Raw genomic sequence first — 19170 nt, 5'->3', positions numbered from 1 at the left:
GAGAAATCTACTGCCTTTCCCCTACCATACACTCAACATGCTGTATGAAAGGAAAAACATACAGCTAGCAATAAGGGCACCACTAGCATGTTAGTGAATTGTTGCAACTGATTTGTCTTTTTTTCACTGAGAATTTATATATTTATATGCTCTGGATGTTGATACTGTGATTTGTTTTGAATTAGTAAACAAATGAAAACAGGTAGATGTTCCTTTATATGAATTCATGCTGATGTCAGTACAGATATTCACCTTGACTCAGGCCTTTGTTTGTATGTAATCGCTTTTGAACAAAGTCTAACTTTAACCTCAAATATGTACAAAAAGGCATCATACAAGCAGTTAAGAGAGAGGGTTTAGGTTAATTTACCTTGGCTATATCCACTCTTCTTTCTCCCAGCAATTCAACCATGTTTTGAAATGTATTTGTTTTTTCTTTTTTCATGTTAAACCCTACCATGTGTTATAGAATCTGTATTTTCTGTGACAGTCATTTAAGTGTGAATGCTGGTAACGTGAATCAAGAAGGTTCCTCTTTCCATGGAGAATATTAAAATACCACCTGCCCTCAATTGCCATAGAGAAATTTTTGAAAAATATTCCATTATTTCTGTTCCTTCCATTCATGTAAAAATATGTCTGCTGTTGAATTGACAGGCATTCTTCTCAAGAAAATTCACATGCTAAGCAGAATACTCTTTCTGACTTCAGGAAGAATCATGAAGGTAAGGGATCAGAGTAAGGTCTCATATATGGTATGCTTTTCCTATTTGTACTACTTCTAATAACAGGTATGATTTAGATTACATTGTTTTGCATTCTAGCTGGAAGGTCTTGGTTTACTGCATATAAAAGACTAATTTCTTTCTTATCTGTGTAAGTTGTTTTGCTGAGCCTTTGAGAAGGTCCATGAGCCTAAAGCAAAGATCTCACACTGAAAAGGATAAAAGTATACTGGGGTTTTTTGTGAGTAACATAATGAGTATTACTTCTCTTATAGGATTGTGAATCAGGCTAAGAGCAGAGAATTATTAATTGTTTCTGTTTATATTTCAGCATTATATAATACCATTAAGACTAAAGAAAGGCTATGCAGTTATGGTAAGTCCAGGTTTTTCTAGACCACTAAGGGGGGAGAGATGGCTTGTACAAATTTCTTGTTTTTTTCAGCAGAAACTTTCAGTGAATGGAGTGTCTACAGGCAGTTATAAAAAAGGAATTTTAAGTATCAAGAATGTTTATGAATCACTCAATAATCAGGCTATTATGTTAAATAAGCCTCAAGCACAATGTTAAACATTGCTATGCATGGGTACTAATGGGAGTATTTCGCACTCATTGGTTCCTTGCTGCATTTCAATATACTTTTGCCCCTTATTTTCAAGAACTTTAGCATGCACTTGTTCTTGTGGAATAACCTCTAAACCTGTATGAAGTTTAACTAGCCTTGTGTAGGTCTCATCTTCAGCTCAATGGTGGAGCTTTAAAGAGCCACTTAAGTGATTTTAAGACTTAAGACTTTGAAAAAATCTGCTTAAAGATATATTTAAAGTTTATTTAAAGATTTGTAAAGTTTTAAAGTATATTTGTCTTTGGTGAGAGCAGTACTTTCTGCTTCCTTCCTCAATGACACGATATGAGGGGTTGCTTTCTAAATATGACATAGTTCTGTGATAGAAAGTCTTTTCTACTCACAGAGCCTCATTTCCCATCTCGTGCTGATATGGTGCATCCAGGAGCTTCTCTGTGTTTGTCAGAGGCCATGAACACTCCTGGAGTTGCTGACTGGTGTCACCATTCTGATTGCATGATCTTTGATATTGAAAATACCTCAATTAGTTTTATTTTGAAAATTCATCTTAATTTTTAATTAGTAGTGAGATAAACTTTCTAATGTTTATCTCACTATGGAGATACATAATATGGAGAACTCTTTATGCCATTCCGTGGGGTTATTTCAAATACCTTGTCTGTGTGTCAATTTATAAGCCTCTATTGCCCTACAAATCTAGCCCAAATTATGCTTTTCCAGTGGAATAACTTCTTTTATATTTTAATCCATGTGAGAGAATGCTGAAATTGCCCTGTTGTTTCTCAAGGCTCACACAGAACTGCTAGCATTCTTTTTGACCCTTTTAAGCCAGTTTTAAGCCACAAGATTTTTCAGGTATTATAGTTAAAGAATTTTCTGGCTGGAGTATTTCTGAAATACAGTTTTAAACACATACTAGAGAATACATGTGGAAGGCAAGTTCTGAATGTGTAATTATACTGTAAATCTGAATCCAATAGGCTGGATTAAAATACTTGTCATAAGTGGGTTGCCAGCAAATAATTATTCTCATGAGTCATTTGGCAAACACTACAAAATGAAGGATACATTTGAGCAAATAGGATCTGATTGTGGAGATTTCATCCAAAGGGAAGGGGCTGGAATTTGTTGATTTAAGAATTTTAATAAAACATTCTTCCAGCTGCACTGCAAATGACCCTACGTGTCTAGATATCTCCATGTGACTTGTTCTTATGAACAGTAAGAAAATGTATCACTTATTTTGATTTTTATTGGCAATTAGATATGTACATAAACCCTGTACACAGGCTGGTACCTAAGTAGGTTATGAATTTTGGCCTAACTCTTCTTTAAGTTTCAGATAACCAGCTAGAGGCAGGATCTTTCAGTCTTAATCCTTGCATTTTCAAAGACTTACTCAGCCTTTGAGTTTTGTGAGTCTGACTAGAATCATTGGGCACTAAATGATTAAACTCTTTCCAAGCTGTAAAAATTTGTCTCAAGTGTTGATAGAAACTCCATTAAGACTTTGCAACGGGATTATCAGTCTCAGAGTGACCAGGCATTAAACATCTTGCCACTGCATGTGTTATCAATCTGCCAGAAGTTGCATGTTACTTAAAAATGTTCATACATTTCACAGTTTTTTCTTTGATGCCTTCTTGGAACAGATAAAGATACCCTATCTCATATCAGGCAGATCTTCACCAGTCCACAGCTGGACTTGAATCCTCAGTTTAACCCAAAGATCAGAGAATACTACGCAGAAGTCCCATTTGACACGGTGACAGTGAGGATAGGAGCAGAACCCTCCAACTGTCAATGCCAAGTGCACCTTGATGAGAAGAAAGGGCCAAGGTATGAGAGAAAATTATGACTGTTAAAAAATAAAAGTGTCCTTTGGAAATATGTCAGGATATTACAGAATTGATTTGTGTTTCCAAAAGCAGAGAATGCCTGTAGATTAATCACAGGGCAGTCAGAGGGAGCTGAACACTCAGAAATTTGTATTTATTTGTCAATGACCTGAAGGCAATGGTAACATGTTCTCAAATGATAATTAACCTTAGCTTTACAGAGTGTGAAGTTTCTAGCAACTCTCAACTTGAGGCCACTTCCTCTTATTCTGTCACTTGTCACTAGGGAGAAGAGACCAACTCCCAGCTCATTAAATCCTCCTTACAGGTTATTGTAGAGTGACAAAGTCTCCCCTCAACCTCCTTTTCCCTAGAGTAAACATCCCCAGTTCCCTCAGCTGCTCCTCCTGAGATTTGTGTCTAGACCTTTTCCCAGCTTTGTTGTCCTTCTTTGGACATGCTCCAGCACTTGTAGTGAGGGGCTCAAAACTGAACACAGTATTTGAGGTGTGGCCTCAGCAGTGCTGAGCACAGGGGAGGACAATTATTTGCCTTATCCTGCTGGCCACAGTATTACAAAAGCCAGAAGAGACACCTTGGCCACCTGGGCACACTCCTGGCTCTTATTCATCTGGCTTTTGATCAACAGCCCTCAACACACCATCTTTTGACTGGCTATGGAGCAGATGCTTTGATCTAGAATGTCTGCTAGTAACCTGTACACTTGTTACTGATCTAAAGCCTAATATTCTTCCTTTCTTCTCAACAAGAAATTAGTCTTGACTTTTCACTTCCCAAGAAGCTCGCATGAAATTCTTCTACCCACCTTTTTATTATTTTTATGTTAACACGACAGTCAACATGGACACATGTGGAAAACTAAAGAAATATATTTCTTGTAAAAGGCAAATGGAACAGCAATACAACTTTTACACTGAAAAGTAAAATCCCTGGACATGCAGGTTCTGTATCTTTCAGCATTTCTCATTTTCCTGCCAAGAGTAGAGTAGCACAGTCCAGCTTTTCTTGTCTGTCACTCTGAGTTTGTCTGGGACTCCATCACATTTGGCTAGTGGACAATTTCAATGACTAGATTACACCTCAGATCTTGTTTTTCTTGGTGTTGAGTTCACCACAAACTTGGACCTGCCAGGAATTATTGTCCCTAATGTCTTCATTCACAGAATTCATGTGAGAAATGTTTCCATTGCCACTGGAACTGTTTTCGCTGAGCTTCACTGATGGTATTTTGTCTCCTTGAAAGAACTGTAAATTTTTACAGATCTTATTTCACACTTTTATTTAAAATCATATGTATTTTTTAAGAGAAAAACAATGTTAGAAAAAGAAGCCTCAAGAAGCAAGTAAAGTTTAGCAGCTATAAAGAAAGTAGTGTAAGTCATTGTTTCTCTACTGTTTATTGCACCCCTTTCCTGTTTTGCCTTGCAGTTTTGCTAGCTACCCCCTTGGCCTTGGATTGAACAGAGTTGTCATTCTTGTAACAGATGATTCCCAGCCCAGCCCTCAAGTTGTCAGCAGCTACAAAATTACAATTTCTCGAGAGGACCGCCCTAGTCTGCCTTTGTTTGATGACTACATGATGTGTGGGTTTGTACAGGTATTGTCTCTGTACTCTTTTCCTATACAAATTGATAGTGAATAACTTGTTCTGTTTGTGCAGTGGTATAAATTAGGTTATATGGGACAAAGTTGGTGTTGAGTCAGTTTTCCCGAGATTTGCTGTGTTCTAAATGCTATAATTATGTGAAATATAGAATTTTGTGTATAAAAAATAAGTCCAGCAGAAGTACCTGTTGCAACTACCATGTGCTTGAGAGTTCCAAGCTAGTTAATCCTTACTTTAGTCAGCCAAAACCTTATCCATTAGAGAGCTTTTGTTTTCCTGTAATAAAGCAGTCTCTCTGTACAGCAGAGTGGGCATGATGCAGTTTTCACAACTCTCTGTATATGACACTGAGACATGGAAATGCTTTCACCAGAAAAGGTATTTATGATGGTGTGTTTACTAGTGTTCAAAACCAAAGCTACTAGATAATTTATGAATGAAAAATGTTTATTCTAGAAGATGAAGAAACATGATGAAAATAAGTCATTATTCCAAAGGAATGGATGATTGTCACTTACATCACATTTACCTAAGTTTGGGAGTGCAAATAAATTACTCCTAACAAATGACAATCCTTATGAAACAGGGTCTTTTCAATGAAAAAGAATGTGAATCTGTCAGATAGTGTTAAAAAGAGGCTGGAGAATGGGAGATGAATTAGACAAAAATTGGAAAAAAGATAATAAAAGAAATGAACAGTTAAGTTTTCAGTTAGTGGAACTGGTGATAAATGTATTGTTCGTAAGGTAGAAAACGTGGGACACTGACTTGAGCAGAGCTGTTTGGTTGGATTCTAACATTTGAGGACTAAACATTGTTACTTGATGTGGTGGGCAGAGATAAACCAATGTATTCAAAGAGGAAAGTGACATAGTAAATGATAATCAAGAGCAGTGCTTCTGTCTGTGGGATTTTAGGCAGATTAAAAAGTTTCATTGATTCATTCTAAATATTTGACCATCCAAGAGGAACATAAGTTGTCACAGTTTATTCTGCAACCAAAAAGCAGGATTTTCAAAACCGTAGCTTTGAAAGTGTCATCAATTCTTATGTCAAATGTCTAATCCTATCGTTATTTAACTTCTTTGTGAAGATTTTTATGCATCAGTGTATCATTTTTAAAAAACATACTTCCCCTATGGAGTTCCTGCAGTACTATGGAGTATATACTGCAGTAGAGGTTGGGTTTCTGGGGTTGGGGAGAGCAGAATGCTTTGTGGTGATGGAAGAGGTCAAGAGGCATTTTTATTTTCTTGTGGAGAAATAAGCCCTGAGGTTTAAAACAGGAACCAGAGATTATAAATATTGATAGAAACTTGTATCTTGATAATAATTATGCCAATCTGCAAATCAGAACTGTCAGAAAATATGTCTAATAGACATAGCCTACTGACTGCTGGTCTGAGTACATGCTTACAGTGATGACTATCCCTCTACCTATTCTTCATCTCTTCTCTTACATGTATGTTACAAACTTGAAAGGTCAGGGGTCATCTTCTTTTCTTTGTGCTGGCTCAGCATTAGATCTAGAAGTTGCTACAGCAAAACAAATAAAAATAAAAATATATAATACCCAATATTTCAGTTCAGGTGTACAACAATTTGCCTGATATCTTAGGTGCAAATTAGTATGAAAAAGAGAACAGTAATAGGTTGAGCTGGATTTACCTTACTAGAACACAATGGCTGTCAAGATGTAAGGAAACCTCCTTTGTTGCTCAGTTTGGGGCATATATCCAGCTGTAGGAACAGGAATTCAGCCTCACACACGTCCTCCCACACTATCATTTACATTGTTGTTAATGTTTTCTGATAACATTTATGAGACTGAGTATTAATCTTTGAAGGGTTGTGAAGGCAAAGAGATCTAGAACAATAAAAATGAAAAGTGTTTTAGAAGTTTCTTTTGATTGAGCTCAGTTCTCTGCTCATCTGTGGATAACTGCTCTCTAATTAATATAATTGTTCAGAGCTGGGGAGGACTTCAAGAGTTCAGAGTAAACATGAGATGAAAAGCATTCTTGTGGTATCTAACAAGGGCTATGAAGGTACAGCGTGAGTTGAATAAAACAACATTTTTTAAAGATATGTTAAAGGCAAACTTAGAGAGTAAATTAAATTTTTAAAAAAAGCAAACAAAGGCTGGAGATAGAAATAGCAATCTAAACCACTCAAAAGCCTACATTTTTTACCCTTTTCCCTGCTTACTAGAACAGAATTTTTTACTTTTTGCTCAGAATGTGTTTTTTTTATCGATACAAACTCAGGATTTAAATAGCATCATTACATTCTGCTTTTCATGCCAGAGAACATTATGAACTCTGGCAGGGTTGGTTAATACACCCTGATCAATGGCATGAATGCTTGTTCTCTTCGTAACAAGACACCTGTTTTAGGAGCAAAAGGATAAATACAGCGTGAACTGATGGAGTCTCATTTGGACACTTGACTAGGCACAACTGGGATCACACATGGGGAGAGAAAGGTCACTGACAGTGGTGTGGTCTTTCTCACAAAAGGCTTGAGTTAAAATTCTAATCCACTGAATTTTTTTCTTGCCTTTCTTTTATGTTTAATCCCATTAGGATATTCAGGTTTCACTGCAAGATGATACTATAAGGAAGGTTACAATAAAAAGACAAGAGAGCGGGATGTTGTTTCCATTCTTCTAACAATTCTCATGCTGTTGAATGATCCTGGATTAATTTCAAGGCTATTGAGTTCAGAAGTGTTCATTAATTCCAAGCCTTGCAGCCCTTAAAAAGGGAAAAAATAATGTCCTCTACTTTTTGATAGCAGCTGTAATATCCTCATTAAGCCAAATCAGTAGGGAATAAACTGTAGCATCTCCAGCAGATTTAGTTGCCTTTCACTGTGTGTTCTGTATTCTGACAATATTGGTTGGACTGCAAATGGAGAGTTTATTGGGTTTTACTTTAATTTAATTTTGTGTAATTATTGAAAATATTGAAATTGTGTCCTTGAGAGAAGTGGTACTGTTTCATTATCACCTGTGAAGCTATGATACCAAGATATCAGAATACAAAGCAAGCAGCAAAAAAACAGTGAGCTCTTAAGACAAAGCAATCATCATCCTCAAAATGAATAATCCTAGATTAGATACACATTGTCATAAAAGAAAAAAAAATTATTCACTCTAGCACTGCTCATTATCTTTAAAATGCAAACAGATCTATCTATGCTTCACTTGAAATGTATGGATGCTGTCTCTGATTGTTAATCTTTACCTAATTGCAATCATGAAAGGTAAACAGTGGTGTGCTTAGGAAACCTTGCTTGACACTGAACTTTTGTCCCTACAGTGTCCTGCTGCCACATATTTTGTTTTGGGGGGGAATTTGTTTCACTGTTTATGGTTTTGTTTTGTTTTGTTTTTTCCTAGCTTAGTAATGCTGTTATTTGTCTAGTTTCACTTTTGCACTGTGAGTAATGGGTAGCTAATATTATATTTTAGAGCCACAGTGTGTATCATTCTTTTTCTCTGTGCATTTGCACAAAGTGTGAAAAAGTACTTTCCAGAATCAATGCAGTGGAACAATGCTCTGACTGTCCTACAGCTTTGTCAGATCTGGGAGGATGGACTTAGAGAACAGCTTTAAAAGCTTTCCTGATTTTTTAAGAACATCTTTTTTTTTAATACCATTATTTCTTAATTTTTGTAAACAATTTTATCATATTAATTTCCTAGAGTCCAGTAAGCATAAGAACTCCAAGGGAGCTGATAATGAAATACTTGTATAACATTGCTGACTGGGGAGCACCAAATGGATACAACACATTTGGCCAGCAACGAGGTGTTGATTTCTCTTTCTGCCTACTAAGCTTCCACTGATGAAAACTTAATTAAGACCTAGCCTAGACATTATATAATAACTTAAACAGCCTTTGAGGGCTAGAGATGAGAAAACCTTTTAGAAAGCCCTTTTAAAAACAAGAAATTATTTTTTTCAACATAAGATATGAGAATGCTGATATTTTTTGCAGCTCAAGGTACAAATTTTCTAAGGGAAATAAAATGTTTTTACTTCATTTTAAACTGTGTGCCATTACAGTTACAATGCCTTTCATACCAGACAGTACAAGTAAAAACTGTCAGTTATAGAAAGCTGGATTAACAGTTTGCCTTGTGCTTTCAGGCAAAGGTTTCAAAGAATCTTGCAAATAATAAATGTCTATAAAAATGAAAAAAAAAACCATTTGGGAGAGAAACAAAGAACTTATGCTGTAGCAGGACAGTCTTGAAACACATTAGTGTCTTCTGTATTTGACATTAGCTGTCTAGATTGTTGACCCTTGTTACAAACCCCCCTCCTGCCTTTAGGCCAGTGCTGATGCCATGTGCAGACTCAGGTTTCGCAGTGGTTGTTGTACCAGCAGTTGACCTTCTTGGCAGCTCTGGATTTGAGTGTCCTCCTTGCAAACACACAGAAATTGTGTGCCTGGAACCCAGTATACTGCCTAATTATATTAGCACACAGACTGTATCTTATTTGCAAAATTAGCTTACTTCCCTGTCAGAGAATAAAAGAATATCCATTACAGGAACAACCATGCATTGCATTCTTTAGCCTCAGAGCTGGTGAGAGATTTTTTAAAGGTTTTGAATTTTTCAGAAAACAACAAAAAAATGCTACAAGCAAGCAAACAAGCAAAAAAAGTTTCAATGTTTTTATTTTTTCTTCTGTTTTCTTAAAGCTTTATGATTATAGAAACTAAAAAAAAAAAGGACACAAGAAAAAAAAAGCATATGCTTTCTTCAAAGGAAAATGTTTTGATTAAAAGAGGGCTATTTGATTAAGAGAGATTAACATTTATGTTGGCATAGCTTTTAAGTTAGAGATTTTAGTTACTGTGCAGTCCAAAGAGCAATTCTGTTTTTGGGGGGGTTGGGGACATGGGACATGCAAAAAGGACCCTCATTATTAGATCTAAAATTCTCAAGCCTATGCTCTAAATTTTATTCAGAAACACTGGTAAGAGCATGCTATGGCAGTCATTTTTTCCAGGAGTAATGCCAATTTGAGCATCCCTTTCCTTGCCTGCAGCTACTTGTGAAACAGATTAATGAAGTTTAGGGTTTTTTAGACAGATTTTTTCCTAGGGTAAGGCTCCCAATCTCTATACATGAATTCAAGGGAGGGGGTGAGTGTAGGGACAGGAATGAGCATGTGGACACAGAGGAGTGGTAGTGTGTGCTATTTAAGGCAGCTTTTGCTTTCTTCAAGAAAGAAATTCCCATCCAGATTGGGCTAAAAGCTTTTGCAAGTGAATGGTTACAACTGCACAGAAAAAAAAGAAACCTGGTTTTAAATGTACTGGAACTTCATCTTCAGAAATTGCAGAAGTGATATATGGGTGAAAACACACAAGGCACTAGAAGTACATTGGTATTGCTACTGATAAATAGCATAAATTATTTTGGGTTTTATGTGCCTGCAACCCACTCACCAGGAAAGACAAGGTGTTGTTCACATAATCTGGAGGCACAAGCATGCATCAAACTGAATACCTTGCTAAAATGGAAGCATTTAGGGTGAAAGCCACAAAATGTTCTGTGAGATAGTACAGAGAGACTGAAAGTAGTGGTGGGGGCTTATATGTTCAAGTGCCGTATGACAACAGAGTTGTTACTTTCAGGGGAGCAGTTCCAAATTACACTGGAGCACCTGTCCTGAGAGAAACATACAGCTCTTCCATTGTATATTCTAGGAAGTGCTAATGAGTAAATTCACTTGCATAAAACTGAAATTGTTAATAATTCACCTAAATATCTGTGGTCAAACAAAAGCTCTAGAAAACCTAAAAACTATTTGAACAGGTTTTAAAGCATTTAAAGATCAAGGGACATGTAATCACCATTCACTGTTAGTATAAATGGAAAAAGCACCTAAATCTAATATCAGAACTTGGTGCTTCTAAAAAGTCTATTTATGAAGGTTTAGAGAGTAGAGGTGTAAGTAGTAAGTATGCCAAACTCATTTGCAAGTAGAGGGTTAACTTCTGTGATGCAAGATTAATAGCAGATACTTTCCAGGAAAACCTCCACCAAAGTCAGGCAGAAGAAAGAGGATGTTTCCATGTAGCTTCTACAGTTGTCATAATTATGATGCATTGTACATGGGACATCAGAATACTGACAGATGGATAACTTTCCACTGGTGCTTTGAGACAATCCATGGGAATGCTTGTTCAGTGCTTCAAAAATTATAAGCAAATAATAACTGACATGACATCAATGAACTAAGTTTACTTGTGATAATTAGCCAGAGGAAGTATTATATTGCTATAATAATTAGCTCCTTAAGAGACTTTTTGAGGTAGATTTCAGCCTTGATTTTTTCGTATGTTCCCTTTCCTTGGGCAGTTCTCTTGAAGTTAAGAACTTCTTAAATAGGAGTGATATCCCTCTTCATCAGAATTGGATTTGTTGACACCCGCTAGTGTTATTTGTAGCACCTCCTACCTGATCAATAGAAAAATAACTATCTCCTCCTCTTCCTTTCCCTCTTCCCTGTGTTTGCAGTTTAGCACAGTCTTACTGAGAGCATTCCACCATCCTAGACACTGTTAGGTGACTCCTGACTCTAATGGTTATTTTGTCATTACGCTGCCATAGAAAAATGTCATTAGTGTACCATTATGTGAGGAACAAAACCATAAAAGATAAGGCTTAACAACCTGACAGAGCAGTTCCATTCTTTTGTGTGTTCAGCCTGTTCTCCCCCTTCATACAATTCCTGATGTCATCTCGTGAGTGTGCATGACCCATTAAAGATACAGAAGATGAAGATCTGCCCAGGAACTAGCCAAGCAGAAACTCATAATTACCTCACTAAAATGTTAAGGTGTCAAATTATGACCTGTATGATTGCAACTGATGAACAAGATCCCACTGGTGCCAGATGTATGATTGGACATTTCAGTCTGACAGATTCCTTGCAGTACCTGCTGCCTAGGGTGCTGCAGGAGGGGGGGTGATGCTGAGACTGGCACAGTGCTGTGGATGCAGATTCTGTAGACACAGAGCTGTCACTGAGCCCATCAAGGACTGCTAGTACAGACTGAACTAGACGTAGGATTTTTTGATTCCTTGCCTTTAACCACAGGATAATATTTAAATAATAGTAGTGAAGCATTGTGGGCGGCTGTGAAAGGAGACAGACAACAGAAAAAGCTGGATAGGCAATTAAGCTCCTGGGACAACACTGTTCTCTGTAAAAGCTTATCAGTAAATCTGGTTTTATATAACTCTTTTTAGCTATGGGGGTTTTGGTTTGTGCAAAGTTATCAGGCAATCATTCCACACATTTTGAACAGATTTTTGCTTACGCTTCTTTTTTTTTCTCTTATATTGGATTATTTCAGCATAGTACAAGACCACTGGAATCAATTACATTTTGATAGAGTAGTAGTAGATTTGGTAGTGTAACTTCCACAGAAAACTCCATGTATCACAGACTTTTTTATTCTTATTCTTCTTTTCCTTTCCCTACCCTCCGCAGTGGCTTCATCATGTATTTCTTCAATGTGGCCCAGGATGAGTAGGAGAGGTACAGCTTGATAGATGGATGGTTAGAGCCCTTCAGGGAAAAGAGGAAGCCATGTGTTCAAATCTTCTCAGCCTGAGGCCATCCTAGAGGCTGTGTTTGGGGTGATCCTGCCCCAGTTTGACTAACCTGCTTCCTTCTGGCTGGCCCTGCCTACAACAGCAGAACCCTGCTAGAGCCAGACCTTGGGCAGGCAGAGGCAGCTCCTAGCATGCATCTCTGAGCCAAATGCTCCTGAGACATATCCTTGTACTGTACTAATCATATCACCTCATGCAGGCACCTGAGATCTCTGGAGAGGAACAGATGATCTACTTGGGGACTCTCAGTCATTCTCTAACAGCTATTGGTTTTTCTTGATCCCAGAGGGAGCCTAGCTCAGCCACCTCAATCATCACAGTGGGCCCAGCTCTAGCTTCCAGGCTTTGCATTGCCTACATTAACTGTGCTAAATTAGGGAGTTCGCGTTTTTTCATGCTTCCATTTCTAGCTGTGCAATAGCAGGATATAAGAATTAACTCCCCAGTAAAGTGTGAAGCTTTACAAGTCTTTGGATGAGCCACATAATTATGAGAACTGCAAAGTATGAGTTACACAGCTCTCTTTTACGAGCTCCAGGAAGTGCAATGACACTTTCAAAAGTACAGTAATAGAAAAGGGTGTGGAAGAAGAAAAGGTCATCCAAAGTTTCTGAAACCTCACTCAAATACCTATCTTGTGTTTTAGGTAAATAGCTGTGTCAGTGTTTGCATTCTGTCAGTGTACCTAATCTGGGAAGAGAAGGTTCATTAATTAGAAATAATTTGCAATGTATGACAGCACACAAAGTGTTACAACCATGACCAGACTGCCGGTTTGTAAGTTGCAGAGAAATCAGTTCCATGCACATGGACAAAGTATTTGCAAAATATATGCTGTTAATGCATCTGGTTTTTTGGTGTTTTTTAAATAAATGGTCATTGGGGTTTGTACTGGACCAAAGTTGCTGTTATAAGATTAAGCTTCAGTATCTTTCTGTGATGCACTAGCTCTCTGTGGTGCCTCAGATAAATTTTTTGCAAGTGGTGGCATTCATTAAATTACACACATGACAGAAGAGTGCTGTCAAGTTACTCGTGCTGGCTGTGAACAAGATGGTGAGAGTACAGGGACAAAACAAGGTGCCACTGCTGCCTGGCAAGTAGGACAGTCCAGATCTGGGATAATGCAGTGTCACAGTTTCTGGAACTCAAATGTATTCTGTCTGCAAGACTTTCTGCCACGCTCACAGACAGATCATGAGGGACAGATGATAGAACTATGAGCCAAGCTTAGTGCACACAAAAGTTGCATATTACTTACTGCAGAGTTGGGCAAGTACACCTCAGCTCTTCCAGTTCTGACACTCTCCAAGCAGGCTGTTGTTTGGATTTAGTAACAGCTTCTGTACCCATTTTTGTGACATTTATAATAATAAGAGAAAAATATCTTTACTTAGAACAGAGAAAAGACTCTCATTGACTCCAATGTACTTTGGATCTATGCTAACTAGACTTATTTTGTTAGCACCTGTGGTCAAAAAAATGAGTTTGCAGTAAAGACATCTCCAGAAATAATAAGTGTGTATAGGTCATATCAGCTTTTGATGCTAGTGGAAATTATTGGTGATGTTTTGCCATTAGAAAGCTATAATGTGGAGTAGGGGGTACAGGTTGTTAAGAAGATGATTTAAGGGTAAGGCAAATGAGAAATAATAATGACTCCATAACTCTTCAGAGTCATTTGTCTGGTCTTATAATTATAATCTTAGAAAACTGATTGGGTAAAATATAAGCAAAAAGGGTAGTTCTTCATGTCATCCTTGTGGTATAACAGAGCAATGGAGATAAAAGTGATTTATTGCTGCTCCACACAAAGGCTGTCACCTCTTCCAGCTATCTGCTCACAATGCATATTTGAAATTCAGGTTGTTTTCTCTGTGCATTGTGTTGGTAAAGAGGATGTGACATGACTGAAATCCTACTGTGGTTTTTGTGATCTGGCATAAAGGCCTGACCATTTTTGTTCTTACTGAAAGAGCCAAAGGATGTTGTGGCACCAGGAGTGGGTAAAATACTCAGGCTGCCACACAAAAAGCAGGAGATGGGATAAACCCATGTCACAGCACAAACTTGAACCAAAACAGAGACCTGAAGGTTTTATCACAATATAGGTAGTCTTCACGTTCTGGGCCTATATCAATTAAAGTGGAAAATTTGGTTACCTTTGTTTAAAAGTTTGAGGAATGGTGTGCTTCATGGACTGGAAACTTAGCAAAGCATTTAGCCTCTCATGAGTCAGAAAGAATTGTACTTATGTCCCAGAGCCATAGATGTTTCATAGTTTCATCTACAAAAACTTGTGGAAAGTCAGAATCACACTTCCTTTCTCAAAATTGAAGAGGCAAATATAAAAACAGTGTTCTTGATTATTTTAACTTGTCCTTCAGTAGTTTATTCTTGTAAAATGTTCTTAATTGAGATCCAAAATAGAAAGTTACTTAACTTCCTAGGTGGTTAGTCAGATTCTTTTCTCTATAATGTTATAAATGTTATAAAATATAAATGTTATATAAATAATATAAAACATGGTATTTTGTTTTATTGACTGCTGAAACTGCTTGTTTTGTCTAAGTAAAACAGTGAAAGCTTATTGCATGGCTAATCATAGTTTAATTGTTCTAATTTTGTGTTTATTTAAAAACTTGATAAAGAGCAGTAAAATGAATCACTGAGAAACATTTACTGTGTGAGATAAGCCTAATACCAGATGGAGAAGGTCCCACCAAAGTCAGGAAGCCAGTCCTTAACTGCTTTTGTTCCTTTTTTGAATCAAGGTAGATACAAAACACAACCACTACTATAAGAAAAAAGGAGTCTCATATTTGATACATTTCACTTTGTATCTTCACTGAAAAAAATCAGGTTAACAGCAGACATCCATTGCTCTTTCTGTAGATATAAAATTGTCTGCATCCTACAGAGAGCTGTTATTCTCTCTCCCTATTTGTCTACAGTTAGTGTTTCAAAACTGAAATCCAGGACATTCACTATTGATAGTTCAATTACTGTATACTTTTCAGTTCCACTCATGCTCTTGGTCCCAAATTCATCAGAAAATGTGAAATAGCCTGTTGAATTTTCCCCTTGATGATACCACAATAGATGTGAAAGAAGAGCCTTCAGCATGAGGCTTCCTAAGTGTTAACAGATCATGAAAATTGGCAACAACTGCTGTGCCGAGTATCATAATCTGCAAGAGGAAGGCCAGCAATTCCACAGTGATGAGAAGAGAGTGCTTGGTGTTTGAGCTGTGGTCACATTTGCCTTTCAAGTCATTTGGGCCTCCATAACACACTTTGTGGGAGCAGAAAGCTAATGCAGCTGCCTTTGCTAATCAGTCAGTATGACCCAGCCCCTCAGGGAGGCAGGCAAAGGCAGATACATACTGAGACACACAATCCTTGCTGATTAACAGTGAAAGCTGGTAAAGTTACTCTCTAAGCCTGTCTGGCCCATCAGCTCCAGAAATGTAATTTAGATGATTATCTATGTGCCCATTAAACCTTGTGACCCATTGCTAGTCTGTTTGAAGTTTGCCTGCTTAAACTTGCTAATAGGAAGAACAGAAGGATTAACTCAGAGGTCATGAAATAGGAGAGCAGCGAAGAAGATGACAAAAGAGCAGAGGAAAACTTCCTACTGCATGTATTTGGTAAGAAAAAAGAAATACAGTGCCATGATCATCTCAGCAGATACTGTTACTTTATGGAGCAAGTGAGCTATCTGGAATTCAGGCCATTTAATACTCTTGTGTGAGTGATTTTGACCTATTTTTTTTAGCTGCACAAATAGAATATGCCACCTGTGTGATAAATGTTGTCAAGTTAGATGTTTACAGAGCATAATGCAGCATCTCATTCAAGAGCATGGAACAACTGATGCAGGATAAGTTTTTCTGATTTTGCCTAGGGCAACAGTATCTAGATAAGGATAGCACAAGGCAGCACTTTTTTAATTAGTCACATCAGAGTAATCACAATAAGGTTAGAATCAAGGCCACCCTTGTTTCTTTTTGACCTCCAGCCAATTCAGGTGTCTCTGAATTTAAAGATTATCAACAAAAATCTTATGTGGTGAATCTGTTTTTTAGATGTTCAGATTAAACTAAACATTTATAAGTATCTGCATAAAATAGTCACAGGATGTTGGAGTAAAAATGGTGATCATTTAAAATTAAAGTTACAGAGAAAAGGTGGGATTCCTCCCAGGAAACCAGATGGAATATTTGAGTACCTCAGTAAGAGTGTTCTGGGGTTCTGAAAAGTTACTGAAAGAAAATTATCTTGAAATGTAAATGGAGTCTAAAGGTCATTTACATACTTTTGCATCTACAACCACCCTTGGAATAAATTTTTCCCCTTTTGCTAAAGAAGCTGTTGACCTTGCTGAAAAGCATTGGCTGGGGGAGTATTTCAGAGAAAACAAAAGTATTTCACTGGTGCTATATCTGGATCCCTAGATTTTGCAATATGAGATCTCTTTATAAAGAATTGCTGTGGTCTACTTTGCTATATTTTTGGTACATTCATTTGCAATATTTTTGTTGATATAGTTATGATTAAATGCACTTCTATTTCTCATTTTATAGTGTTGAATTGAGCATGTTTTCTAGCTGGAACATTTCTAGCCTCTATATATTTTGGGCTCCTTTCATTTACATGGACAACTTTGTATGAGAAACAAATATGTTAGTGGGGAAAAAGGAATAGTATTCAGTTATAGGGTAAATTATTTTAGAACCTGGGACTTTTTTTTCAGTGTTCTTTGTTTTCTTTGGGTTTTTTTGGTATCTCATACTAGAAACTCAGATACTTGCCACTCTGAAGATGATGCTAGTACTTTGTATTAAATTAATTGATTTTAAAATATCACTAAAAGCATCACTGAAGGAAGCTGCCTTGCACCTTTGCCTGATAAAAGTATTCAATGTTAGCATCAACCACAGTTGGACCTTCAGTCTGAAATTGTTACTCTGTGTGTTGACTAATTGATAGTGGCTCTTACCTTGAAAAATACATTTTACCAAACATTTTAGGAAGGAAACAAACTTCTGTTGCTGACCCTGAGTCTTCCAGTGAATGGCATGTGCTCAGCTGCTTGCAACCAGACTGTTTCAGAGGACAGAAGTTATTCATAAATCTCATTCCATCAGTGTTGTCTGAAAAATAAAGTAGATGCCAATATCTGCTGGGAAGCTTTTTAGAAAAGAGATCAAAGGCTTCTGGAGTTTATTTAAGAAGGACCAGTTGTGAGTGGCTTAGTGTCTGAGTGTGGCATGAAAAGTGAAACAGCTATGACAATGAGCCACCAGGCTCTGTAAAGAATGGGCTTGAGTAAAGTATTTGAGTAGTATGTGGTACAGGTGGGCTGATGTCTCACCCTGTCATACTGTCATTCCTTTGACTCTAAATGAGCATTGCCCTCTCTAGCCCTCTGAAAAAGGGAAATAATTCTAAAAGAGCAGAATAAAGCCTTTTTCACTTACACTCAGTAGATGTGTTGAAGATACATTCTCTTCACCAGGTCATTTGGTTTAAAGGCTCTGTGAATATGTGTAATTCACTTAACCTGTGGCTGGCTAGCATTTTTACTTTGAGATTTTCTTGAAAGGAATCACAGCCTTTGGTGAATCCCCATTCTAGGTAGAAGGAACTGGCTTATTTTTCTGTAGAATTATTTTTTTATTTATGCCTGTCCTTTCTATGTCTTATAGGAAGCTTTTATTTATAAAATATTTGGAGACAGCTGCAACATCCCTCAGTTCTTACCAATGATAGGCTGGGAATATAAATAGTGCTTGTGCTTTCCTATGGAGATATTGCTCTGATATTTTAGGGACTTCTTTTTTATTAAGTTTTGTCCTGTTATTTTCTTCTTCCTTCAGACATGCCCCGTGTGACTATGTTTTCACCATGGATGGCAAGTACAAAAGAAGCAAAATATAAATAAATAAATAAATAAAAATATTAGAAGGACCCCAAAAAGGGTTTGGGGAAAAAATTTTATTTAAGATTTATTTTCTTTTAACTAAACTAAAAACATTCCCAAGTAAAATTATTATGTATTTTGTGATAATAGTATTATCAAGGGTTGCAGTGCTTGACAGAATGGTGGCACAATTTTGGTTTGCGGAGAGATAATTTTTTATTTTTGGGGGATAGACTATTGACACTTCAAAATTTTAAGAGACTGGCTCTCTTAAGTCAGCAAGAGAGGGTGGATGTGTTAGAAACTGGTTATGATGTTACCCAAAATTTCTAAGAGCTGCCAAGTACATTCTAGGCAAAAGGGAATGCTAACAGTGCAGAAACTGAACAGGAATACAATGACAGCAAAAAGACACAGAAAATAGTTGAGGAGAACTCTAATCCCCATGGCTTGATGAGGTTTTAGAGGGAAAACATGAAGATTTAGTGCATTTTTCTGCAAAGAGGCATGCACTGTTATCTTCACACACTGGGGACATTCACATTGAATTCAGTGGGATAACTTGTTCTGAATAATACCATATGTCTTCATCTTTGCAGGCCCAAAATCTTAAGTAGGATTTATTAAGTCTGGGTTGTGTATAATTTTATCCATGTTCAGGACAGTCAGTATCTCTTTATTCCTAAAACAGAAATACATTGGTTGTGCCTATCAATGCTCATTACTTTTGTCTTCCAATCCTTTTTGCTCTTTTTGATGATGACATGCTTTTATATTTATGAAAAACTACCCTGTTCTTTAGATAGGAAAAAATAAA

At 37.1% G+C, this 19170-nt stretch overlaps 1 protein-coding gene across 3 annotated transcripts in view; it reads left to right on the top strand.

Annotated features, from left to right (window-relative positions):
• Positions 1–19170, top strand: part of CPED1 (cadherin like and PC-esterase domain containing 1) — a 139516-nt gene that overhangs the window by 71014 nt on the left and 49332 nt on the right. For all 3 annotated transcript variants that reach the window (XM_030447225.1, XM_030447206.1, XM_030447217.1), the window contains 4 exons: positions 658–725; positions 1057–1101; positions 2965–3151; positions 4600–4768. In XM_030447225.1, the coding sequence (XP_030303085.1) occupies positions 658–725; positions 1057–1101; positions 2965–3151; positions 4600–4768 (469 nt within the window). The remainder of the gene's footprint in view (positions 1–657; positions 726–1056; positions 1102–2964; positions 3152–4599; positions 4769–19170) is intronic.

This window comes from Calypte anna, chromosome 1 (assembly GCF_003957555.1).
Source record: "Calypte anna isolate BGI_N300 chromosome 1, bCalAnn1_v1.p, whole genome shotgun sequence".
NCBI classification, from domain to species: domain Eukaryota; kingdom Metazoa; phylum Chordata; class Aves; order Apodiformes; family Trochilidae; genus Calypte; species Calypte anna.
This window is presented reverse-complemented; position numbering and strand designations above follow the sequence as displayed.